The sequence below is a fragment of the Aulonocara sp. 'chitande type north' Nkhata Bay genome, linkage group LG9, assembly GCF_057382095.1.
Source record: "Aulonocara sp. 'chitande type north' Nkhata Bay isolate Kocher_YH1m ecotype deep benthic linkage group LG9, A_spYH_male_GT1.1, whole genome shotgun sequence".
In the NCBI taxonomy this organism is placed as follows: Eukaryota; Metazoa; Chordata; class Actinopteri; order Cichliformes; family Cichlidae; genus Aulonocara; species Aulonocara sp. 'chitande type north' Nkhata Bay.
This window is the reverse complement of record NC_141352.1, coordinates 8,714,216-8,741,651: the sequence shown is the minus strand read 5'-3', so window position 1 is coordinate 8,741,651 and position 27,436 is coordinate 8,714,216. Positions and strand designations below refer to the sequence as shown.

The following is a 27,436-nucleotide window of genomic DNA, read 5'->3' as shown; positions in this document are numbered from 1 at the left end:
TATGGCCCTTTGTGTCTACCTTAAAAAGCTTCACTTATGGCCTCCACCACAAACAGAATCAACAAAGTGTCATTTCTCTGTCACCTCCTGCTGCCAGCACCGTGAGATGCAACCAGTGAGTAGAGTTTTACACACTCACACAACAGTAAGTCTGGTTTAAATGAACCTGAGATTCTGATATTCAGCAGCTTCACTGAAGCTTGAGCTCTGTGTTATTTTACTCTCAATACTTTTTTAACAAAATTACAAAATGACAACTAAAGTCTGAAAACAATTGGGATTTTCAGGAGAAAACGTCACCACGGACACAACAGGAGTCCCGCCCTCGCCCTCCACATGGCGCTGCAGAGGCGTGTCACCCAGGACGGCCCCACAACATCAGCACCACAGGCTGAATTTCGTCCAGTGAAGATGGATGTCTCAGTGATGGAAGACCCTGCATCCACAGACTGACGACGGCGAGTCATCAGCATAAAGGAGACTCCCAAAGATCTCCTTTCACCACCCGACTGTGTTCCTGTTAGAAGCTTCCTAAATCCAACCAAACTGCAGCTGAAAGAATTCAAATCTAATCAATCAAGTCAACTAAAAATAACCAATGATGAGTGGCTTTCTGCATCTCTCAGGACTCAAACCCCACCCTCCCAGGTGAAAGTCTGATCCGTTCGTCCAACACTACCTGCTGCCTCACCTGACAGACCGAAGTGTTTCTGCCAGAATCCCTGAGATCAAACTTCTCCCTCTTTTTACACAAGTTGCAAAGTTATTACATCACAGCGACGTGATTGGCCAGCGGCAGTGATGGTGCTGTAGTTTGTAGGAAAGACAAAAACACCTGGATATCACCTCAGATTCCTCAGACCTCGGATCAGGAACAAAACCTGCCGCTACATCGCATCCTGCATTAATGGACTATGGTTTGCTCCGTTTAGGAAACCTGTTTTCATTTCCCAAACGTATTCTCTGGGAGCAAACAGCGGCCCAGCAAACAGAGTCAGCCGCTCTGAGACCCAGAGGCGATGTCTCCCCGGCTGAAATCTACGATGGATGGTAATTACCAGCGAAGGCAGCGAGCTGGATGTGGATGGCCCCCGTGTTATTAATGAAAGCTAATGAAGGCTGCGGCTCTGGTCTCCTCTCCTCCCTCCATCGCTGAAGGATGGAGGGAAGCAGCCAGCTGGGTTCATTTAGACTCACACAGACGGACCTCATGCCTTCATATTTCTCTGAATGTGTGAGTGAAAAAACACTCAGTGCTGGGTTTCACCCAACTCAAGAGCGCCGTCACAGCGGCAGAGACGTGCCCGGGTTTGAATTCAGCTGGTACTGAACATTTACTCCACAAACCTGCCAAATATGCTCCGTCCCATACTTAAACACCACAACTTTGATAAACACTGACATTAAAATGAAACCAAAGAAACCTCACGAGCCTTTTCAATTAGAGTTGCAGTAGAGCTGCACGATTAATCGTTAGAAAATCGCGATCTCATTTCCAAATGACAATGATTTAAAAAAAAAAAAAAAAAGACGACGACGATTGTACCGCATTTTGATCCGGGACGTTCTCTGCATGAAAACAAGCGCTCACTCGTCCTGCTCAACAAATGACAAGGGCGGAGCCTTATACCACGTGATACACAAGCTGTGCTGTGTGATGCTAAAATTAGCAGGAAAAAACAACGGAGAGCACGTCAGGGATGACGAGAAAGTGACAGGAGAAAATCCGTCCCGGTCAACCACCCAAACATCAATAACGGGAACCTTATACAGCGCTTCTCTATACCCGTCGAACTCCCGCAGGCACAAAGACATTACGGAGGCTATCACTTATCACCTGACCAAAGATATGGCTCCATCAACACTGTGCAAAACGAGGGATTTAGGAAAATGATCAACACCCTAGACAAACGCTGCACAGTGCCGTCCCGCAACTATTTTTCTATTGTTGCACTACCTGCTCTATACATGCAGCGTCGAGCAACGGTGGAGACGGAATTTCAAGCAGTACAACATTTTTCAGCAACGACTACACGTGAGACATTTGTTGTTTTTATGTTTATTTATTGTTTTTATGTTCAGTCTCAACTGTTACGAAGTTGATGTGCAGTTAATAAGTGCAATAAATATTTATACTGGAAAAGAAAATCGTGAGAGAATCGTGATCTCAATTCTAAGCCAAAAAATCGTGATTCTCATTTTATGCAAAATCGTGCAGCCCTAAGTTGCAGTATCATGTGTGGGTCCACGGTGTAGTCGTCCACATGTTTGCCTTACGGATCAAAGGTTTCCAATATTCTCTCCATTAAACTCTTTATTACTCTTTCTGCTGTGTACATACAAAGAGACGCCTGCATCTTCTGTGCCTTAAGAGTGAAGCTAACACTGAAGTGTCAAAGCTGCAGTCTTTCTAATGACCAGCAGAGGGCGGCTCCTCTGGTTCAAGATCATCTGTTAGTACAGCAGCCATGCTATTGGTCAGATAACCGACCAATAACAGCGCAAACACACTCCAGCGGTCCACTTCAGTTAGCTGAGGTGAAGCCTAGCAGACAGCTAGCAGCTACAGCCACCTGTCAGTCAAAGAGGCCACGCCCCTAATAATGCAAACTTTTTGCAGTCTGCCTCAAGTGGACATTAGAGGAACTGGTTGTTTTTCACTAATAAACTGGCTGAAATGTTTTCAGGAGTAAAAAAAGGAAACTTATTGTTAGTTTGTACATTTTAAGCTTCGATGCTAACATCTGTGCTCTCATCATTAACCACAGCAGGCTAACAGAGCGTCAGCTCGAACTAAACCCACGCCTAATCCCGCTGCCGTGGATCGGTCTCCTGTGTGTCCCGACCGTGTGAGGAACTTATCATCATGAATAAAGTGTGAATCATCGCCGCAGATGTTCCCTTCAGTCCACTTCCTGCAGCCCTTTGATTTGGACTTTCTCCAGCTTCTCACCGACACTTCAAAGCATCACCTCGTTCTGACGCTTACTTCCAGTTTTTCTGCCAATTAAAGCAGAGATCGGGTTTGTTTACATCGGCCGCACTCGCTTCAATCCCCGCAGCCCGAGTGTGACATTAAACACAGCAAATACAGCCAAATCCCAGGAAAGCCGGCGCCGTAAATGTGTCTGCGTGCAGCGCGACGGAGGTCAGAGCCATAAAATATTCATTCAGAAATAAATGCAAAGGCCCGATGTTGTTGCACTTAATGCCTGGAATGACATTCAGGAAATTTGGAAAGTAGTTTCTCTATCACATTCAGTCGTTTTAAATTGTGAGCCGCTCATGTTTTATTCAGCACTTTGGCTAAATGTCAGCTCACATCATTAGTTAAGCCGCTGATGTGTTTGGGTGCAGTCTGGGTTTTTCTCTTATTTTCTTTTTATTGTCGATAAAAATGAAGAGAAAACACTCGCAGTGGATGCAGGACGCACACACACACACCTGTCCAGCTGCTTCAGGCTGCAGGTGCAGAGGAGGAGGCCTGAGGAGTGGAGGTGATGGATGGATGGAGGGGTGGGTGGGTGGATTGGAAGTGATCAGTTTCGGGTCACGGGCTGATGTGTCCGAGACGGATTCTTCCGCCGCTCTGAACGGGGGAGGAAGCGATCGATGGGAGGAACGTCGGGGGCCTTGATCCGCCAGGCAGAAAGCAGCCGGAGAGTGAAAACTCAATCTGCAGCTCACAGCGTGATTCAAGGTGAGAGCGAAGCGGCCGACAGTTCAAACAAACTCATACGGACTCAGCGAGGAGTTCCTCCGCTCTCAGCGGCTCGCAGCACCACGCAGACAGCTTTGTTAGGCCTGAGGCGAGGATTGCACGCCTGCCTGATCACCAAACGAACTTCTCCCAAAGTCTGCAGAAAGTTTGCACACCTTTAAAATTCATGCTTTTTGCATTTATATTTGCACCCATCAGTGCTCCGGAGTTTCTTTTTGCTCAGGATTATTGCTTCATGCTTATTGAAGATGGGAATGAACGCATGTAATGTGTGGGCGCCACGCTGCTGCTCGGTGCGTGGTGTGGAGACCCAGGCCGAGTTTCTGGTTTCAGACATCAAAGCCTCGGTCCTGGAAACACTCAGCACGAGGACGACATTCAGCAGAAACAACCAGGCCTGCGGTCACAACACAGTTTCACTCCACCTGTCCTGACCGCTGACCTCCGACCTCAGTAGAGAAGACCGACGTCCAAGCATTCATTATTGAGCTCCTGCTGAGCCGTCCATCAGTCGGCGCCACGGCGAGGACCTTCACTCTCCTCCTCCATCGCCTCAGAGATTCAACAGTCTGTGTTTCAGACCAGCTGAAAGCAGCTAATTTATCAGGCAAATCATGGAAAGTCAGGATTTTCAAGGCAAATCCAAAACTTTCTTTCACTGCCTGTTTGGAGGAGACGCTGCTTCTGGGTCTGAACGTCTGAGCTCGAATCAGAACAAAGATTCATGAACGTTTCAGAAGCAGCAGGAGGGCGAAGAGCTGCTCCAGGTCGACGCGTCACGTTCTGCCCAAAACACCACAACGTGCAGTCAGGGGCCAATCAGCTCGCTCCAAAAGACCACCGTACAGGACACGCACACACAGACACCCACGTAAACTCACACAGCGGACTAAAAATACAGAGATGACAACCAACGATATCGTCAGCTGTTTCTTTTTGTAACAAACACACAAACTAACACATCAGCATGAACACACACACACACACACACACACACACACACACACACACACACACACACAGCAGTGTCATTGACCTTTCCACTCAAAGACAGCAGGGCATCAACAAACAGGATGAGTCTGTGACCTTTCACACATCCACTGCTAAAGATCATACTGTACACACACACACACACACACACACACGCACACACACACACACGCACACACACACACACACGCACACACACACACGCACGTCCATCTTTGTGAGCGCGCTCAGTGATGCGAGTCAGGCAGTGAGGGTGGGAGTCGTGGCGTTGACGGTTACATCAGATCTGATGGACAGCTGAAGTTTTCCTTCTTGACCATAAACGACGACTACGTCACGTTTGCACCACCCTCAGCTCCGCTCACACAGCCTGACTCTGCAGCAGCTAGTCTGCATTAAGGGCTGAGGTGGTCTGCGAGCAGCGCGCCATGACGACCTGCCGTGTCTGTCGTTTGTAAATGACGTCACCTCTGACGATACCGTCCCCGTGAACGTCTCTGCGTCCGCTGTCCTGCAGGAGACGTTTGAAGGCTGCGTCGGCAGCTGCGAGTGAACATTTGGAGGTTTAAATCACTGAAGCAGTGCTTTGACTACACGACGAGCTCACAGCATCTGCAGAATATTTAAAAACAGTCACATTTATCCTCTCTGTTCACTTCCTGCCGTCTCTAATCAGGCAGAGACACTGTAAGGGCTAAACCAGTCTGAACTCAGCAAACCGAGCAGCAGAGAAGACAGCGAACGCCTCGTCACCGTCCACAGACTTCACCTGTGAGGAACTCCGTCTGACGGCTTTGTTAGGGAAGCCTGAGAGAGGCTCAGCTGATATCAGTGAGCTGTAACACCGACTGCTGGTGTTAATGATCACGGCTCCTTTAGGAGCACACTCAAATTCATCGGAGTCACACAGGACAGGAGGCCGAGCTGAAGACGCTCACATGTTCACTGGGAGATGGAATGAGTCCATCAGAGGGACGGATGTTTGGACATGTGCAGAGGAGGGAGGGTCATGGATGTAGTGAAGGAGAACAGCTGGAAGAAGGAGGCTAAACATCCTCCTGCTAAGAGGTGATGTCGGCGTTCCTGACGGAGAAGCAGATGAAGCCAAAGAAACAAACAGAGATCAGAGCCGGTCTGAGGCGGTGCTGGGACGCCATATTTAAATATTCAAACCGTTCCCAGTGAAACATCCACACCTCGTGGATATTTTTAATCCTTAGTGACCATTTCTTGTTTTAAAAACTATCATTTTTTCAGTTTCCAGTAATCTCGGACTTCACAGTTTAAGCAATAAAGTAAAAATTCAGAACATCGTCTCCAACATTGTCCAGAAACTGTCCCGACACGCACGGGACGAATTACAAACCACTTTCAATAAAACTGTGTGTAAACTTTAACGTTCAGCCTCGTCTCAGCGCGTCAGACGATCGGGAGAAGAAGAACCAACAGAAAATCCATCAGACAAAGAAGAAAAGATCCAAAATACAAACGGAGGTCGTTCTGCAGGAAGTGACATCACGCCTCTCATGAACGTTAGCTCCTGTTTATGCAAAGATAATGATCAAGTTTCTGAAAACTACAAGTACAGCTGAGGTTTCCCTGTGATCTAGTAGTTTATCACATGCAGCTCTCTGCTGTGACGTTTGAGTGTCAACGTGACGCGCTGGGACGACTTCAAGCCTACAACAGATAAAGAAACACACGTGACCACATCACACGTAACACGAGTGACAACAGGTTGGCTATTTCACACTTCCTGTCACAGTCAGGCTGCAGGGGGCCGTCCTTAAACCAAGACCAATCAAACTGCAAAGCTCATCAAAGGTAACATCCTATCACAGAAAATACATTTACACCATTACAGGAGGGACTAACTCCACCCTTCAGCCAGCAGTGGACACATCCACCCAGACTGACAGCAAATGACACATGCAGACATGTTGACTGTTAAATATCGATGAAGTTACAACCCCGAGTAAAAATGTGGCTGTGATTGGTGACCATGCTGCGGTCAGCAAGCATTTAAAGAGAAGTTCGACGTGTGTGAAGAATGATAGAAACTGGAACTCTGAGATTATCTACAATGACCCTAAAACCACAGCAACGCCTGACCGAGGGCAGCTCCTGCACAAAGATGAGGCTCTCTGTAGACCAGCAGAGGTTTAAGGGCTGTCATAATGTCAGGAGACTTCCAAACATGTTAAATGAAAAACACAGCAGTGCGAGCTCTAAATACATATCCAGCACTCAGAATCGAAACTGCTTCTGAGGTACGGATCAGCTCAAACATTCCTCAGATGGATCCAACTACTACACACAAATCCCAACTAACGACAACATCTCAGAAGCTCTTGATTCACAGCGATGAGTCAGAGCTGTGCTCCATCACTGCAGCAGAGCCTGTGGCCACAGCAGTGAGGGAGACACCTCCTTATTACTTTGTTTGCAGATATTATTCTTCAGGACAGACATAACTAAATGATTCCCACTCCGGTGAGGTCACCTGTAGATATTGGAGAGTTTTTAAAATTAATAACTCCAACTGGACCCATCATGAACGTAGGCATCAAAATTCTCCAGAAATTAATTAATTTTTTAAGATCTCCTGTTAAACATCATGGAAACATTAAACCGACGGTCAAATTGACCTTCATCTCTGATTGGACGAATAAACATTATAAAATCGATGATCTTATCTAAATTTCACCACCAGAACCAGCTTTGTTCTGTGATGAGAAACGAGCTGTTATTTGTATATTTGTATATGGATGGGGCGTTTCCTATATTTGATCAATTATGTGAAAAACGTTTATTGAAATATTGACATGCATCCACATCCAGACGGATGACGAATATTCCAGAGGTGTCAAAAACAGAAACGTCTACTGGACACGTGGAAGGAGACGTCTACTTTCTTTATAATTTATTAATGTCTGCTGTAAATATTCAGCAGTGAACAAATTAAAAGCCAAAGACAAGAAGACACAGATGGACCAGGCTGGATGAATCTACCCAGTGGACTTTACGCAAACACAGAAACAGACTAAGCAGAAAGTGTATTTACTTGGTACATAATGAGACTTTTCAGACCACTCAAACCAGTTTTGTTTTGCTTTTTCACTGCGTCCCTCTTTCTGCTCCGAGCAGCCACACAGGCTCTTTCCTCAGATGTCCCGAGGACATAAAGGTTTCCACCCTCCGTGTTCTGCTGAGCCCTAAATTCCCCGGGACAAACATCAGTGAGGATCTCAGCTTTTCTTCGACATCCAGCAGCTTCTGAAGGAATCCCATCAAAGGCTGCACTTTTAAACATTTTACTTTCCAAGACAGCTGACGACATCTGGCACGACGACCGAAACCCTCAGCAAACATCTACAGGCGTACAGCCGAGAGCGTCGTCGGCACCTCGGCTACAGCGTGTGGAAGCAGGAAGTCTGCATCCCAGGAGCAACCTTCCCATCACTACAGGTTTACACCACCAGGCCTGGCAGTAGGACAACACACCGACAGCACCACCTGCGCACACGCCTGCCCTCAGGTACAGTCTGACTAACAGGCCTGTAGGCTGGACATGGAAAACATTTGTTTTTCTTTTAATGAAACATAATCTTGCCTTTCTGTCCACGGAGCAGGTTTAGCTGAAACTCTGAGTCAGTTACCATGGTAACAGACCAGGTGACTGACAGGAGTCACTCTTGGTTAATGACGTCAGAGTAGTCAAAGGTCAGAGGAAGAAGTTAGCACCACAGATCAGCGTGTCAGCTACAGGTGTGTGACGTCAGACCTGATGGAGGGTTTAGATAACCCCACAGGAAGGTCACATCTAACGCCACGTGCACGCCCCTGTTTGTGCCGCCCCCCCCACACACACACACACACACACACACACACACACACACACACACACACACACACACAGAGTCCCCAGCTGTCAGACGAGCAGCTGCCATGCTGACCCGTAAAAAGCCCTCTGAGCGTGGAAGTTCCGCGCTGCGTGGGCCGGTATGCTGCTGTCCCACAGTGGGGCTCGTGGACCAGCTTGTGGTCCATTCATGAACGTGGATTTAAAGACTCACGTGCGTTATGAGAGGTTAGAGGAGCACCGCGAACTCACCTCCTGTCACTCCAGCGCCGGATGCTGTGAAGGCGTCGGGAGCGCGCCTGCGTGATCACTGCGAGTTCAGGTCAGAGTAAATTAAACTTCCTGTGAGCGCGAGGCTCTTTGTGACACTCACAGCTTAGAGTGTCACGTGGGGTCACACCGATAAAGCGGAAGCGGAAAACAATCCGCCGGCGTCTCGTATTTCTGCGCAGGCGCTCCTCGGTCAGCCTCGTGCCCGGGTCCTTCAGCTCAGAGCGTCGCGGAAGGATCTGCCCAGTCACAGACAGCATGGCGGCGGCTGCACGATCGCAGGTGATGTCTCTGTACAGGACGATGCTCCGAGAGAGCGCGAAGTTCCCGTCATACAACTACAGGTGAGACGATTCTGCGTGCGCGCCCCCGCTGGTAGCCGCGGGAGACGCTCGCCCCTGTGTTTACGTTGGGTGTGCTGACGGGTTAGGGGTCACGTGACTGCGGGGCTCAGGCTGCAGGTTCGGGGCGTGAGTACGCAGGCGCTCAGGTGTTTCATCCTCAGGGGGTGAGCGTGTGAACCTAACGGTCGTTTAATACCTGTACGTGTTGCACTGTGAGTGTCTGCTGGAGGTGATGGAGGCGGAGGTGATGGAGGTACACGCAGGTGTGTCTTGTTGCAAAGTTGAACTTAATGGGTTCAGGTGACCAGGAGACCTGATGTAGACACGTCAGAGATGCTGACACTGAGCCACATCCCTCCTCATCCTCCTCCTTCACCAGGAGAACTTTGAAAGCTTTGGTAAAGAAGTTTGTCTCGGAGCGTCTGGACCGGCTCTGGTCTCGTTGGTGACAGGATTAGTTCTGATATCTGGAACCAACTGCGTCCTGAAGATGATGCGACAGGAGGTCACATGACAGAGAGGCAGGGCGGTGATGTCACTGAGGCTGGGATTTCACAGGAAGTGACTAAATTGCCTCAAAGTAAACTTTATTGTCATCTCTCTATATAGAGTACAGACGACAAGGCTACATCTGAAGTTTGTCACACTTCCTCCTGCTGCACTGTAGCTCCGCCTCCATTCAGTTTCACTGCAGGCAGAAGTAACGGGGACCTTGAACTCACCGTGAACTTTAGTTTTAAAAGTCAGGTTTTCTAACAGCTGCAGACAGGAGGTGATCCAAGGATCTTTTCCATCCTTGGCTCCTTTCATCAAGGACGCTCCCTCGTTTCCTCTGCTGTAGGAAGTCATGAAGGAAGCACCTTTGTTTGGAGCCGTGGGTCAGCGCCATTATTTTAGCCTTCATATGGAGTGGCAGCCCAAAAGTCCTGCGTGTTTTTGTGTGTTTGAGGATGATTTTTATTTGTCAGCCCGACATCCATCGATCTGTCTGTCTGTCTGTGTCTCTGTCTGTCTGTCTGTGTCTCTGTCTGTCTGTCTGGCTGTCTGTCTGTGTCTCTGTCTGGCTGTCTGTCTGTGTCTCTGTCTGTCTGTGTCTCTGGCTGTCTGTCTGTGTCTCTGTCTGTCTGTGTCTCTGGCTGTCTGTCTATAGTTTAACCTGCTGAAGCGCGCTGGCTGTTTTCTGGACACGATGACATGACTTCAGGTATCTAACAGCGTTGGGTATGAGAGCAGGCAGCTGGTCGGGCTCCATGCAGCTGCTTAGTGCTACGTTTGTTGCTGTGACTTTGTTTGGATGGGTGGCATCATCATCATCATCATCAGGGCTCAAACTCTGTTCTTTATTTGGAAAAACAGAAGATGAAAAACGGGTCACAGAGGCTCTGAGCTGCTCATTAAGTAACAATCACTGTGAAGTAAAACTGAAAACTAATGAGAAACAAGTGTAATCAGAGTAATCAGACTCCACCGGAGGCTCCGCTAAGCTTCACTGCACCTCACATCGTTGCGTTTTTAGAGCCTTTTCTGCGATTCGTATAAAATTTGAAAATTTTGAAAAGCTGTGAAATTTTCTCTTATATTAAAAACTTTGCAGCATATATATTTTAAAAGCAGTCTTTTGACCCACTTTCAGCCTGAACATGAAAACAAACCTTGACAGTTTTTCATGTTCATCTTAAACTTGGCCTCAGAATTAAAAACGTGCTGGATGTGGTCGATGGACCCTTTTAAGAACGTGTAAGTCAGAAGTGATGGAGCAGAAGCTCCACGCTGGGCTCAGATGGAGCGATGAGTCTGCCGACCTCCACCTGATGGAGGATCAAAGCAGCAGAGAGCTTCCTTCCTCCTGCTGCGTGCACACCAAACAGGAAGTTCCTCCTCTGACAGTCGAGCAGGCGCAGTGAGCGGGTGGAGGAGAACTATCAGGCTGGTCAGGCCTCGGTCGAGGTGACCTGTGAGGCTGAACAGGTGAAGGTGGAGTCCACACCCGGCTCCGCCTTCAGCAGAGACCCGTTCGTTCCTCCTCCCCGTGCTACATGATTAAATCGGGAGGAGTTGGAGTCTGACTCTGCCTTTCTGAGGTGAGTCTGGGACGCCATCTGCAGCTGTGACAGCACTCGGCGCTCCGCACGGACATCAGAGAGTCGCCGCTCGCCTCCGCGCGGAGCGCCGCTGTGTTGAATTATTGAACGGCCAGATGAGAGGTGGCCTCCTCCTGCTGCCTCTCCAAATAAAATATATTCATCCCGCCTGCCCAGAGGCAGACAGCTGGCTCGGCCCGCCGCCTCAGACGTACGTGTGTGTGTGTGTGTGTGTGTGTGTGTGTGTGTGTGTGTGTGTGTTTGGAGGTGAGCTTGTGAAATCAATCTTCGGTTAGTTCATTACCACATCAATAACGCTGGTGTCTTTCTGCGGGTGGAGTTCAGCTCCTTCAGCTGCAGTCCTGCTGAGAGGACGTGGTCCTCTGTGACTACATGTACCAGCATGCTCTGCTCCTGAAACCACGTTACTGTGACACCAGCTGCTACAGAAATGAAACTAAATCAGGAAGCTCGAGTTTGAAGAAATGCATGAAACAGGAGAGTCTGTCCTCCTGGGTTAGACGGGCCCTCAGGTGGGCACCCACCTAGGTGGGCCACCCACCTGTGTGGGCACCCACCAGTGTGAGCACCCACCAGTGTGGGCGTGCAGCTGAAAGCCTGGTTTACCTGTGAGTGCATGAAACCGGGTTTTTTTATCTGGGAGGTTAAAGCCTTTGTGGGGCACCAAACCTTTTCATATGGAGGAAATAAACTCTTTAAAGGTCTCAGGCTGAAGCCAGACTCCACCCAGCTCCACCCAGACCCCGCCATGTTTATTCTGCTGGTTTTAGTCAGTGTGTCTTTGGACAGTCCAAACCACGATGATGCATTACTGCCTACTCGTACTTTGCAAACACCCTGTTCAGCACAGCTGTCTTACCTTGGCGTACCTGTTGCTCCAGGCCCACCAATGATCTTCCTCACAGAGACACGCCCTCGGTGCTGGATGGTCAGGTCTCCTTACTGGGCAGGAAATGGGAAACCTGAATGTTCATTACATCATCAGCGATACCTGAGCTAACTTCCTGAGCCGGGACTGATAATCTGATCCATGGACCAGATCAGGGCATCTTTAGTTACTTTCTGAGTAATTTATTACATGTAACCATTGGCTACTGAGAAGAGTAATCAGAGTACTTTCCCCCAGAATAAACTCCCTGTAGCTGTTAGCTTTGCTTTTTAAGGTTTTCTTCTCTCAGTTTAGTTTTTATTAGTTTCAGTGTTCATTTTAGTCTGATTCTATCGTCATTATTGAGGGCATGTGTCAGGAGTGTCGGAGTAACCACGTCCATCAAAGCCTCGTCAGGACGTTTCAAAAGTGTCTTTTTACCAAACTCTCAGATAATGAAACCAACAGTGTTAGTTCACTCTAAGAGCCTGTGTTCTGCTCTGAGGTTTCCTCCTGTGAAAAGGGAGTTTTTCCTCCCCACTGTCTCCACCCTGTGCTCACAGGCCTGAGTGAGTCTCTCTGTACTGTTGCAGAGTCTACCGCATGAATATGAGGCAACTGTAGTTGTGATTTGGCGCTGTATCAACAATATTACAGGGTGTATTCATGCTGTGAATAGTGTCGGAGCGCAGAGGGGCGGGTCCAGATGCGATGCCTTCTCATCACTTTCTCCATCATTTCTGAGCGGTCATGGCTTCATTCGTTCAGACCCACGTCAGTTCAATTCAGTTTTATTTATATAGCGCCAAATCACAACAAAAGTCGCCTCAAGGCGCTTCATAGATACAGAGAAAAACCCAACAATCATATGACCCCCTATGAACAAGCACTTTGGCGACAGTGGGAAGGAAAAACTCCCTTGGAATAGGAAGAAACCTCCAGCAGAACCAGGCTCAGGGAGGGGCGGGGCCGTCTGCTGTGATTGGTTGGGGTGAGAGCATCCTGCATGTTTAAACGTGTGCTTTTGGTTAAGCTTTGCAGGCTGTGTGAGGGCAGCTGCAGCTGAGCTCTGGTTTACTTGTGTTTTGATCGCAGGCTCGTTTTCTGCTGTTTCTGTGTCAGAATCATTTTCACATAGTTGTTTTCTAACGTTAAGAGCAGCCTCGGGGTGAGAGCAGCGCAGCAGGGGCCTCGGGTTTACCAGCCAGTCTGCTGCCAGTCACAAAGTGGAGCCATTACGATCTTCCAGGAAAAAGTGCATGAAAACAAATGAAAAGAAGCGAGAGCGGGAGAGCGGCGTTTAATCCTCCTAAGCCTCAGCTTGTGCTGGAGCCGTGTACCTGCGCGCTCGCCGGGTTGTTGTGGAATGACCTGAATATGCCAGACGTTGCTGCAGGCTGTGTTTTGTTGTTTCGCTGTCTTCCTTCCTGGGAGGAGAGGTGGGAGACTTTGGCTGAATTTGGAGGGCTTTGCCAGAGAGGGGGAGGAGCGGGATAAACAGGCGTCGGATGAAACATTCATGATTCTCTGCAGGAAAATTAGATCATTGCTGCAGCTGAAAGGTCGCAGCGAGGCCGGCGCATAAAGTCAAAGGCCAATACATTAGGAACAGGTTGGAGAAGAGGGTTAAAACAGCGTTCCTGTGATGACGGGACGGGGTGACACCCGGCTGACGGCTGTGGAGCTCATGAACATTTTACTGCAGTGCACCCGGAGACCAGCAGGGGGCCCCGCTTTGCTTTGTTTTCTAATTATGTAAAAATGTAAATTTCTCCCTGTTTTTATTTCTCGGGGAATTCAGGACCTCTGCAGGTCCTTGAGCAGCCTTAAAACAAATCTTTGAATATTGTTAGAATTTCATTATGATTCCCAGAGCTGGGAATAACGAACAGTCTTTAACCACAGAGCGACACAGCCAGCATCTCTGACCGCTCTCCCGTTTAAGCTCTGTCCTGTCTCCTGGTTCCTCGCCGCATCTCCTCGCTTGGATTTCCGTTTCCGGGAAGCGGATGAAGGAGCAGGGAGGCCAGTGTGGCGAGGGTCCAGGCCCCGAGCGGCGTGCTCGCGTGATTTCTCTCAATGTACAACATGCACGTTAACACTCTCATCCTTAGACTCAGTGACAAGCTCACACACTGTGTAGTCGATGGACACGCCCACTCTGGTGACCTCGAGCTGCCGCCATCTTGGCCTGGAGCGAGGCCTGGTTGGCGGACAGCTCGTGCGTCGTTGCTCCAGGATGAAGGTTGACAAGAGATCACAGTGAAATATGAAGGACTGAGTCAAAGGCGGAGACTCTATTGTGTTCTATTATGAATAGAGACGATAAATAAGTGAGTGACGAGCGTGATGGTGGCAGCTTTAGCGGTGCTGTAGGCAGGCGCTGCACGGACGCCTTCCTGGCCGCACGTTGCAGTAAGGTGGACGTTACACAGGGATCACAGAGGCAGCGGGCTGAGGAGGCGGTGCCGTGATGGGAGCTGGTGACGTCATCGCGGGGAGGAGGAGTTTATACGGGTCGTAGTTGATACAGGAGGAGGTGTGGCGGATGCATCACTGTCTCCTCCTGTTTGACCCAATTATAAAAGTCCGGTTTTATTCTGTGACCTCAGTAAGTCCTGATGTTTATGGAGTCTGAGGTCACAGAGCGAGCGCGGCTGCAGTCGCCCCCTGCAGGCCGTTAGAAATGGTGCAGGTTGAAGGAGCTCTGCAGTGTTAAAACCCTGCAGGCGGGATCCTGGCTGCCAGTAAAGCTCAGCTTTCAGCGCCCGCTCTGTTTTATTTGTTTGTTAATTATGTAAAAACATTTCTACATGTTTTTATTTAGAAAGTGGATTCAGGGCCTCCGAGGGTCCTTGAATAACAAGTGCTTGTTGCTGTGCGTCAGGATGGAACGCCTCTCCTGCTGTGGCGCTGCAGCCTTGTGCTGCTTCTCCGACATGTGACGATCCGCTGAAGTCTCTCTCAGCCAATCTCACAAACTTGGCTGACATCCTGCGGTGTGCGCTCACCTGTTCCAGCTCACACACTGAAAATCCCTGCAGGGCCCACAGCCACAGGTGAGGCCCACAGACAAGGAGGGAGGGAGGGAGGTGAGGGAGGGAAGGAGGGAGGGAGGTGAGGAGGAGGCAGAAGTAGGTCATCCTCTCTGCACCGGAGCAACAAAACACCAAAAACAAACTGATCCAGAGTTTGTGTCTCAGAGTCTTTCACTTTGTCCTCATCAGTAATTCCCCCTCCCCCCCTCTCCTCCCCCTCACTCCTCTCTCTCTCCCTCCCTCCCCCTCTCTCCCCTCTCTCCTCTCTGTCTTCTTCTTCTCTCCCTCTCTCCTCTCTCCCCCTCCCCCTCTCTCCTCTCTGTCTTCTTCTTCTCTCCCTCTCTCTCTCTTTCCTCCCTCTCTCCTCTCCCTCCCTCTCTCCCCTCTCTCCACTCTCTCCCTCTCTCCTCCCTCCCCCTCCCCCTCTCTCCCCTCTCTCCTCTCTCTTTCCTCTCCCTCCACTCTCTCCCTCTCTCCTCCCTCTCCCTCCACTCTCTCCCTCTCTCCCCCTCCCCCCCTCTCTCCTCTCTCCCCCTCCCCCCCTCTCTCCTCTCTCCCTCTCCCTCCCCCTCTCTCCCCTCTCTCCTCTCCCTTCCTCTCCCTCCCCTCTCTCCTCTCCCTTCCTCTCCCTCCCCTCTCTCCTCTCTCTCTCCTCTCCCTCCACTCTCTCCCTCTCTCCCCCTCCCCCTCTCTCCACTCTCTCCCTCTCTCCTCCCTCTCCCTCCACTCTCTCCCTCTCTCCTCCCTCCCCCTCTCTCCTCTCTCTCCCTCCACTCTCTCCCTCTCTCCTCCCTCTCCCTCCACTCTCTCCCTCTCTCCCCCTCCCCCCCTCTCTCCTCTCTCCCTCTCCCTCCCCCTCCCCCTCTCTCCTCCCTCCCTCTCTCTCTCCTCTCCCTCCCTCCCCCTCCCCCTCTCTCCCCTCTCTCCTCTCCCTCCACTCTCTCCCTCTCTCCCCCTCCCCCTCTCTCCCCTCTCTCCCCTCTGTCTTCTTCTCCTCTCCCTCTTTTAAAAATAGCTCTCCCCCTGACTTCGTCAGCCGTGTGCTGACAGCAGATAACAAACCTTCTGATGATGAAGTAATCGTGGACATCTCCTGCTTTTCACTCCTCCAGCCTTTCCCGCCCTCCTCTGTCCTTCCTCATCTCCTTCCCTCGCCTCCTCAGCTCCTCTCAGTTATTCTGCTTCCTTGCTTCCTTCCTTCTCGTCTCCTGGAGATCACACGACTGAATTCCCTCTGAAGTGACGACTCGCCCGAGTGCAGAGTTAGCTCGTTCACACAGGAAGCTTTCAAACACGAGTCTCCCTCGGTGCAGAGTCGCAGATCAATTATTCATGGAGTACGGTATCAGTGATTGTCAGTATTGATTCATAATCGACTGATAAACTCAGATAACCTGATGCGTTAACAAAGTTAGACTTTAATTCTGCTGATCGGTGTGTTAGTGAGTGCTCCACCCAAGCCTCGTCTCTGCAGAGCTTCCTGGGTCTGCGACGGGTCTGCTCCCAGCTAAAGAACGCTTCGTCTGGGAGGCGTCACGGGGTCAGAAACCTCCGAGCCCCTCCCTCTGTGAGCCCGCCACACTCACGGGGTCCTGCAGGACTGGACGGGGTCGACACTGGCTGCTGCAGGAGGAGAATCTAAGTGTTTAATTACAGTGTTTTAAAGTTCCTCTATGACTTGACAACAACATGTATTAAAAGACTGAATGCTGTGCGTCAGTAAACATCAGCCGGCCGGTGCGAGGACCTCAGCGGTGTTTCCTACGTGCTGATGGATGCACGGCTACAGCGTTGGCTGCAGCGAGTGTTTCCATGCTGATGATTGGGTGCTCATTGCTTTCAGTTTAGTTTTTGAAGCCACAACAGGCACGTTTAGGTTTCTGAGCATGCTCAGTAGATCCTTTGACTTGCTGGGCAGCTTATCGGCTCTATCCCGGGAACATCACAGGATTGAAACTGTAGCTTTGGATAAAGGATGTCTGAAAAACATTTGCTTAGCCTGCATGAGGCTGACTGTGGATAAACAGAGCACAGACCTGGACCGGATCCGTCCCGTCGACTGTCTGCTGCTCTGCTCTAACCTGTCAAAGCGTGAGAACCAGCCACAGTCTGAAGCTGCCCAGCGTCAAAGCTTTTAAAGGACACTGGGAGCTGCAGTCGTTGTAGTCCACAGGTGTTTGAGCCTAGTAGCTGTTACCTGATCACACGATGGCTTGGTTATAAATACCTTTATAATTAGGTTACACTCGGTGTCTGTGTGAAAGATCCAAAGTGAAGTTTGACTTTGAGACTTCGGCCTTCGGTCCATCATCCTGTGCCACTTCCTGTCCAGAGGAGATATTGAGCTGCCTGGCGGGCGTTTCCAACACTTTCTAATCTCTTTGTTGCTCTTTTATTTATTTATTTTCCTCTCGTCTGTCTTTTTGTTTTGCTCATTAGCGCAGCGCTCATTACACCGGGTCCATTACAGCTGAGGGTTTGTATGAATCAGGGTGATGGAGAGCCTCGAGACCTCGTCTCCGGCCCTGCTGAGCCTGAAAGGGGAGGCCGGACGTTTGAATGACAAACTCTGAGAAACTTGGGAAGATGTTTGTCCTTCCCAAACCCATCATCCTTCATTTTCTCGTTTATACTCAGTTATACTTCCCTGTCATTGGTTTCTCTCTCGATTCATCGTTCTTTCTTTGTCGTAGTCTGTTCACTCTTCCTTCTCTGTATTCTTTAGCTTGGTTGTGTTTTTCTGTTCTGCTTGTCCTTCTGCTTGTAGGGCTACTTTAAAAAACTGCATTTGCTTTGGCCGATATTTGCAATCTCAGTTATTTACCAGGTTAACTCTTTACCCCTCGAAGGCCTGTGAGGGAAACCCTTGAAGCTCTTTTCTGAACGGAGTGGTTTGTTGCATGTTTCGGGCCTGCTCATCGGGCAGAATGAGTCTGCATCGGACGCTGGTGACGGTCTCTGCCTACAGCTGACCTCGGAAACCTGAGAACTGGTCGTCAGAACTCGTCAGTCGTGCAGGGAGCTCGTCAGATCAACGCGTTAAACCGTCCTCATGCAATTATTCAACTGCTCATTTGTTTTTGTAAATGACTTTTGTTTCAGAGTTTTAAACCTTCCAGGATGAACTGGAACTATCAGCAGAACCACGAAACGGTTGCTTTGGATTTATTTCCCAAACGTCTCTGATATCGAGACTGCGAGGTTCTACGTTTGTGCAATACCGCTTTAAACCACACGATGGTGCAGAGAGTTTAACCGAGAGCACTTTCCTGCTGCGGTGCGGATAAAGACACGGGGTTAGCTCGTAACGTCATCACACTTCCATTTATGCTCGCCGTTACGGCGCAGGTAGCCGAGTGATAGGTGTCGCCACTCAGGCCTGAAGATTAGACGGCGGTCGACTCGCACAGTCACCAGAGAACCGGAGCTGGCAGCTTCAGCTGCTCGTCTACACCTGCTGAGAAACGGGCAGCTGCGACCTCTGACCTCAGAGCGCTGTCACAGGTGAGCCGCTGACAGACCTTTGATTGGTTCAGGTGGATCTCGAAGGCTTTGGTGTTTGGAGCTGTTGTGCACGCTGCAGGGCGAGGTGTTTGTGATTTACAGCACGGACAAACTTCACGTTGAAAAAATGAGAAAATCATCCTGATTGTTTAATGTCCAGAATCCTTGAAGCTCGGACGATGATGATGAAGATGATTGAGACCAGGCTGGGTGATTGTCTTCATCTCCTCCCGCCCTTTTTCCTTTCCTCTTTGCTTTCATCCTACACTAAAACATTTCTCCTGATTTTTCTTCCCGACTTCCTTAATTGCTCATTTCCTTCTCCAGCGTTACCCTTCATCCCTTTCCCGTCTCCGTCATCCTTTTCCTGTGTTTATGCTTCATTTCCTGTGTTTATTCCTTTTTCCTTCATCCTTCCTTTCTGTCTTAGTTTTTGTCTTCTTCCACTACAGCTTCGTTTCCTCCATCCTTTCTGTTTCACTGTCAAACCAATCTCGAGTCGTTTTCCTCGCCGCTCCCTGTCACGTCCTTGTAATGAGCGCCGTATTTAACCGCGGCATGTAAATCTGATCCATCACACTTTTATTGGTTCTGTCTTAAATCCTAAATGAGCTCGAGACACAAAGACAGACAGAGAAGACGAATGGCTTTGCTGTAACTTCCCAAGGTCGGCGTTGTACTTTCTCCACATCGGAGGAGCTGCCAGCTGTAACGAGGCTCCGAGACCATCGACACAGAGCGCTGGAAATTAAACCAATAATCATTTTCACTGCCGCGGCTCCTGCCAGAAAATTCCCCGGTGTTTGTAATTTGTCTGTTTGCATTTGCTTCTCGGTGTGTACTTATTATCTGCAGCCACCACACTCCGTGGTCCTGGTGGCTGCAGATGCAGCAGAAAGCCGAGGGAAGCATTGGGGTGCGGCGCTGCTCGGGTTTGAGGTTAGCGAGGTCCCGAGCTGGCAGATTTCTAACACCTACGCTGCCAGCTGCTGCCGTGGCTGCTCAGAGTGTGGAGGAGACAGAAGCTGTTTCACTCTGTAAAAATAAAATCTGAGAGAGGATATGTCGAGCTCGCTCCCTGGTGTGTCGGGCAGGTGATGCAGAACGGCAAACAGGCTCACACACTTTGGCCTTTCACATATAAAACGTTGCAGCGTTTCCCACACGCTGACTTTACCTGGTGGGGCTGGTTTCAGAGTTATTCTTACTCCTTCGTGTGTCCAGGAGAATCGTGCACCAAAGTTAAGTTACTGCTAACCAGTAGCTGATCGCAGCGAGTCGGATCTGGTGTCTCCAGCCGTCTGTGTCCACGGCGGACGATGATCGAGGAAAAAGTCTACCGACAAACCCGGCTCGACTGTCTTAGACTGGAGATGGAGGACCACGCCACCCAGAACCTGCCAGACGTGGAGAACTGGTCATCAGGGACAACCATCATGTAGGCCAGGATGGGGGAGGTGGAGTTTGTCCACAGGACTCAGTTTAATTAAGAAAACATGGTTTCACCTGACGTAAACACGTCTGTGGGAAAGGATGTCGTCACTTTCACATGGCTGCGTTTGTGTGAAATATTGTTGACGTGGGGTCTGAAACACGACCCAACCTTTGGTCAGCAAATTCCAACGAAAGGTTGCACAAACAGAAATCTGATGCCTCTAATCCAGTCCTCCTTCAAAGTGTTCAGCTTGTGTTGCTTTAGAGAAATATTTATTCAGTTCAACTCCAAAGAAACCTACACAGTGGAGGCCAAAACGCGTAGTTAAAGGAGTTCGTGCCAGTGATGAAGACGGAGGAGGGGACCACGTCCAAAATCCAAATCTTTGCTTAAAAACAAGCGGAAGCAGGCAAAAAGGCAAACTCTGTAAAACTGTCAGTGACAAGGTAAGATGAACCGGATCAGGGAAAGCCCGAGTAGCCTGACAGGTGAGCTCGGAGTGTGTGTGGTAATTGGCAGACAGGGAGCAGGTGTGGAATAAAACAGTGAGACTAATGAGGGCAGCACAGACGGTCTGAGGGGGAAACAACAAAGGAAGGAAGTGAAAGCAACACAAGAACCAATGATTAGAAAACAGGAAATAACTCTGTGCAGTGACCGAAAGAATGAAATCACTGATGCAAGCGGCTGATGGGCCTCTGTGATGGACTCGGAGCCACAGCTCCTCCACGTCCAGAGGGGACGGGGGAGGTGGTGAGGGCATCCGGTTAGGATCCTATCAGGAGGCCGCGAGGCAGAGCCAGAACTCAGGTGGACGGCGATGCTCGAACCAAAACGTCACAGCAGTCCAAACTCTGAGAGACGTCCGTACCTCTGGCTCAGCTTTTTCTACATTCAGTGAAATGACGGCGGTTTTTCAAAGTCGGGTTCGAACACGTCGTTTGTGTGTGATTATCGTCGATGCAGTGATACAAACTGGAGACTTTGAGTTTGTTGGTAGAAGCCCGTCTGCCTCTCAGCACATCTGAATAAACGGTGATGAAGTTTAAAGTCTTTGAACAAAAGTATCTAAAAAACATCAATAAATACACAAAGACGATGAAGACGATGAAGGCTGGTGCACACACGTAATCAGAGCTGTCAGAGCGACACACACACACAGTCGTCTGCGGTCTCTCACGCTGACGTCTCCTCTCAGCGAGCATCGGTTTATCGATCGCGGCGCTCTCTGGACGTTCTGCAGCTCTCGTGTTTTCTTGTGAGAATCTGCAGGAAATCAAATCAGCGCAGGTCAGGGAAGCGTGGCGTGGAGTCCCACCGCCCTCCGGCTGCAAACACAGCCTGCAGCCTTTACAGCCGACAGCCCGCCGAGTGCATCGGGCTGTCTGGCCCGAGAAACGAGGGGCTGTCAGGTCGATGTCACTGTAAACAGAGATTTAAGTACCTCAGTTTCACTTCTGATAAACTCCGTGTTTGTTCAAATGCTTCTTGTAGAAAAGGTGTCATCGTGGAAATCAAACTTCCACCCCCGCTCTCGTTAACGCCGCGCCGTTTTGACGTTTTGAGACCCCTGAGATGTGAGAGCGCTCCCAGAGTAACCGGCCCTAAAGCTGGATTTTATGGCCGAATGCTAGAAAATAACGATGTTGTTCGACCACAGAGGGAAGCAAATCTGTTTATGGCTGCTGCAAACAGCCACACTCGAAGGTGGAGTGGGAAGCTCGCCATAAAAGCAAAGGGAGGCAGAGGGAGCCATGACAGGGAATAAAGCAGAGGAAGGATTTATGTAGGAAATGAAAAAGATCGGGAAGTTTCAGCAGAAATTCCTCCTGAAGAGCTTCTGTCCCCACTGAGAAGCTTTTCTGATGATGTTCATCCTCACAGCCAAACATGGACGCCACACCAGCGTGCAGCCGCGCGCTCTGAAATAAACGTGTTCAAAACGTGAGCTGACGTCTGATTTATTTTCCATTTCCAGAGTTTCAAAAGAGGAGCTTTGATTTGGACACCTTTTATTTTGAAAAATTCCTCGTATTTACTCGTACCACTTCCTGCTGTGCAGCACGACTCGTGTCGATGCGATCGGCTCCGGCTGTGTCCGAGCTGGAACGCCGTATTCCCGGGATGATGCTTCACTAAGACAGGACGCGGTGGTCCGGTGGATGTGAAGGGACTCCACATCACTTTGTGACGGGAGGTTGCGTGTCATCAGTATCCTACGCTCTCATTGGTCACTTCAGCCACTCCTGAAGTTTAGAAAACTCGGACGTCTCTGTTAGTCACTTTCTTCGTGGTGCTTCCTGAAGAGACCAAAGCTGGATGGACTGCACGTCCTCCAGATGTTTGGTAGGACACCATCCAATCCAACATCTGGACGCTGGGTGGTTTTGGGGTCATTTTGAGAGCAGAGCTGATGGAGGCTTTATTACTTCATGATACACTGTAGCACTGACCCTGGAGACGAGGTGTCCCGCCTGGTTGCTGAGAGGGTCGTGGGCTCAGGCCTGTGGAGGGACGATCTGTGTCTCCACAGCTGTCCTGTTGGGTGGTCAGGACTCTGGACCTGCTGGTCTCTGATGTTGAGGTTCTTCTGTTTTGCTGGTTTTCCGCTCTGTTGTTGCTGTTTGCTCTCAGCGCGCTGCCTGCAGCTTTGTCATGTGCACTAATTTGTCTTTTTTATTTGTTTGTTTGTCGTCGCTCGTCTGCAGGTCCCTCCTGTGCTGTTGTTCAGGTTTCAGAAAGTCCTCCGAGGCTTTCACCGTCTCAGCTGCACAAACGTTTCTGTTTACTGCTCAGTGCCACTGTCGTTTCCTGCAGACGCGATGAATGAAACTAAGCTCTGTGTGTGTGTGTTACAGAAACTATGCACTACGGCGTGTCCGTGATGCCTTCAAGGCCAACAGAAATGTAGAGGATCCAAAGGCTGTGGAGAGACTGATGGAGGAGGGATGGCAGACTCTGGCACTGATACAGAGACAGGTGTGACACACACACACACACACACACACACACACACACACACACACACACACACACACACACAGGTTTGTACTGCTGTTGTTGTGAGGACCTGCCTGTGATCGTGCCCTCCACACTGACACTAAAACACCGGGTGAAAGGAAAAGTTAAGAGGAAGTGAGATCATCGAGCAGTTTCCCTCTCAGTGTTTGTTCAGCTCTGAGGATGAACCGAGCTGGGGGATCATTTTTGTTCCAGCAGTTAAAGTTATAACAGCAGTGGAAGAGTTTGTAACTCAATATAATAAAAACTGCCTGGAAAAAATTTAACTGAAATCAAAATAAATACAGTGAGAAAAATAATTAGAATAGAATAGAATTCAACTTTATTGTCATTGCACATGCACAGGTACAGGGCAACGAAATGCAGTTTGCATCCATCCAGAAGTGCTTTAGTGATATAGATATATTACAATATATATTAGCAATAATATAGATATGTGAGTATATTACAGAAATGGGTCTAATTGCTTCTCCCAAAGACAAGAACTAACAGACTTAAAAACTCCTTTGTCCCACACGCCATCAGACTGTTTAACTCCTCTCTGGAGGGGAGAGGGAGGGGAGACAGGGGGACAAAGGAGGGAACAACTAAGCTGTAGTGCCTCTTCACCTCACTGTACAATACCTTGTGCAATACTTTTGTAAATAGTCAACAGTGCAATAGACTCAATACTTGAAATGTGCAATTCACTTGTATTTTTTACTTTTTATTCCTATTTATTCTATTTATCCCCTTCGTATATTTTATTTATATTTGTCTCTGTATTATATATGTGTGTGTGTGTGTATGTATGTATATATATGTATATATATATATATATATATATATATATAATATTCTGTAACTTCTGTCGTTGCTGTGCTTTTTTTGGAAGTCGAATTTCCCAGAGGAACCCACCCGAGGGATTAATAAAGTTCTATCTTATCTTATCTTAGATCCACAGGTCAAAATATGAAGTAACAGTGAAATGAAGAGCAGAGGCAGGATCAGAGGATGCTGATCTGCAGCAGCTGTTTGTTACATGATGATGTTTTTCTTCTTCCTCTCTGAAGCTTTAGAGCTGTGAGCAGGTGCTGACATGAACCCAGTGTGAGGCAGGTTATCCTCAATGTCATCATGAAGTTGATGCATTCATGGAATAACGAGCCGAACGCGTTAATATTGATCAGTGATCAGCTCCACCCTGAGCCCTGCACCATCACTCTCACACTCTCAGGTTAACCAGGTTAACTAGAATGCAGATGAACACCTGCTTACCGACTCACCACCTGTCCCCCACACACACACACACACACACAGACACACACACATTACCTTGGCAGGTCAGGACTAATCACCTCACTGTTGGTCACTTTGTTCCTTTAATGCATCAGCAGCCTCTCAGCCAATCCCCATGGATGACCGAGCGTCTCCCAGTCTGCCTCTCTCTCTCACTCACACACACACACACACACACACACACACACACACACACACACACACACACACACACACACACACACACACACACACACACACACACAGCTTGTTCAGGTATCTTAGTGAGGACCTTCATTGACACAATGCTTTCCCTGACCCCTGACCCTAACCATAACCTAATTGTAACCCTGACACTAAAACCACATTTTGAGCCTCAAACATTCCTTCAAACTTGTGGGGACCGTGAGTGTGTCCTCACAAGGGACTGTTGGTTCTCACTAGTAGAATGCAGATTTCGGTCCTCACAAAGATAGCTAGACAGGAACACACACACACACACACGTGTTCACACATTCTGAAGACGGGGACGTGTTGTTGCTGCTCTCGCTCATCGTCAGCAGTTGGTTAAACAAGTTGTTCGTACCTGTGATTTTTAGCTGCTACCTGAGGCTAACTGGCGCTGACAGGTGGAGCACCTCCCTCTAAGTATTACCGCTAACAGCCGTGCTAACAGCCGTGCTAACAGCCGTGCTAACAGCCGTGCTAACAGCCGTGCTAACAGGCGTGCTAACAGCCGTGCTAACAGCGAGTATCTGGATGTAGAATTTACAGTAAAAAACACAACACCAGGGCTGAAGTGTGTTTGAAGGCCAGCAGGGGGCGATAGACTTCCAGCCCTGCAGAAGTTTATGGGTGAAGTTTGGCTCTGACGTCTGTAAAAGGTCCTGATGGGTTTGTGGGTGAGTCGATAGACCGGTTTCACCGTCACATCTTCCCCGCCCCATCACATCCAGTTTGTGTTGCCAAGATGGCGCTGAGGAATCGCACGTCGCTGTCACGGTAGAAGTCAGATGGTCAGAAGTACTGAGCCACCGCCATGCTGCGCCTGCAGGAGCTGCTCAGCTGCTGGTTTGTGTGCTGATGTTGGTGCCAGAGGGGGTTTGATTCACTGTGTGGCCCCGCCCCTTACCTTACGCGGTGGTTGAGTCGCTGTGGTTTTCTTATTATTATGGTTAGTTTGTGAGTTAGGCTAACATTTAGTCGCAGAGGAACGTGCTTCATGGTTAAAACACCTTAAATAGGAACATTTGTAGGGTCACATGACCTTCAGTCTTCTTGTTTAGTGTGAATCAGAAACTTTCCAGCAAACGTCACTAAACTGAGTGAGCAGAAACGCAGAGAAAGTTCTTTGCTGGCTTTTCTTGCCGTTCTGCTTCTTTCTCAGGTCATTTTCACGGCTTGATGTCCACTCCAGAGCATCTCTTTATTTCCTCGCTGACTCGTCTGCTTGGTTGTTATCGAGTTAGACCGCTCTGCAGCCAGGCTCTGTGCTGACTGCACGCTTTGTTTGCTGCTCGGATCCTTCACGCCTGCTGCAAATCAGAAATGATGAATTACAAAGGCTGCACGCTGACGTGTCGCAGCGCCGTGAGGCCGCAGCCTCGTTCGCGTGCTCCGTGTGGCGCCCGTCACGTATGTTACCCTGTCGTGTATTTACCGCTCACATGTCAGCCGGCCACGGTCTTCACTCCTCACCTCAGAGTTCAGAGAACATTTGATTGAGGACCCGCTCACCACCACCTCTCCCAGGCGAGGCATTCCAGGGCAGAAGCTGAAGACATTACTTCCTGTTTCGCTTTGGATCGACTCCGTGACGTCTGCTTAGACTGCTGCCTCTTTGACCCAAACTTCCAGATGGATGGATGCAGGGATGGAGGGATGGATGGATGAACAGGTGATGTAAGGTTGGATGGTTGTAGTGCAACCAGCTCCTGGAGTAAAGCTGTGAGGTGGAGTCATGGAGGTAAAATGAGCCGACGACACGTTCGAGGTTGCAGGAAAGAAGCTGAGCTGTGACAGAAGCTTGTAGAGCTCCATCTACCCGCCTCCACGTGGAGCTCGCTCTGCACACGGAGTAAGACCTCCACCTTTGTTCACCCACAGTTATTAACCGTGTCGATGTGTTTCACGCTTCAGAGTGAACTTTATTTACTTGAGTGGTGAAGGCTTGGAGGTCTGAGCACCTGAACAGGTAGAACTGAGGCCCGTTAGACACGTCACAACTTCCAAAAATGTACATTTATGGTTTTCTGGAGGTTCACACCAACGCCCGTCTCTCTCTGTGTAGTGTTTCATCCTCTGTGAGATTAAAGGCTGCAGCCAGTTTTCACACATCCACAAACGCCGGCGTCAGCACAGCGTTCTGCAGGAAACGGCGACAGCTTTGACATACAGCGTACGCATCAGCGCGCTCCGATTGGCTGGGCGGACCCGGAGCGCAGAGTGTTTTATGTTCCCATTTCACTACAGCGTGCGTGTGTGTGTGTGCGTGTGTCCTCTGCATCCGCCCACACTGACTCACAGATTAAGTGCATCAGAGCAGGAATGCTCCTGTTGCAGTACTTCAGGCTTCTGGAAGAATCCATCCCGGCTCCTGGTGGAGGAGCCTGTGTGCTTCATCCAGGCTGGCCCCTCCCCTGTGCACACATCCGTACAGTGTGTTATATAAGAGGCGGAGCGGGTGGGGGCACAAACATCTTGCCTCGGCTGACAATGAATAATAAGCTGAGTCCCTTTAAAGCATCGCGCCTCGTGTTCATTATTCATTCTCTGATAGTCAGACCGAAGGAGAAAACAACAGGTAAATGCAAACAGTCAAATACCTTTCATAACAACCCCGGGCTACATGTGCTCCCACCCCTCATTACCATACCCAGCGTGCAACAGGAAGCAGTAACCCCGTCACATGCCCGTGGCAGGTTTAAAAGTCGCCCAGCTGGTAGCGTGCCGTCAGTGCTCAAACACCTGCAGCCAGGTGTGTCCCTGAGAGGCTTCCTCTGCTCGAGGGTGGAGGTAGAGCTG

General features: G+C 49.4%; 2 protein-coding genes across 2 annotated transcripts in view; one reads left to right on the top strand and one right to left on the bottom strand.

Moving 5' to 3' along the window:
* The window catches only part of fars2 (phenylalanyl-tRNA synthetase 2, mitochondrial), a 141,665-nt gene extending 132,653 nt beyond the window's left edge, over nt 1-9,012 (bottom strand). Inside the window, exon 1 of the mRNA XM_086305603.1 lies at nt 8,826-9,012. The gene's annotated coding sequence lies outside the window, so the exon portion shown is untranslated. The remainder of the gene's footprint in view (nt 1-8,825) is intronic.
* Nucleotides 9,013-9,027: 15 nt separating this feature from the next.
* lyrm4b (LYR motif containing 4) overlaps nt 9,028-27,436 on the top strand; it is a 56,746-nt gene continuing 38,337 nt past the window's right edge. The window contains exons 1-2 of the mRNA XM_086305607.1: nt 9,028-9,187; nt 22,993-23,113. Coding sequence (XP_086161733.1) covers nt 9,102-9,187; nt 22,993-23,113 — 207 coding nt within the window. The 5' untranslated portion in view covers nt 9,028-9,101. The remainder of the gene's footprint in view (nt 9,188-22,992; nt 23,114-27,436) is intronic.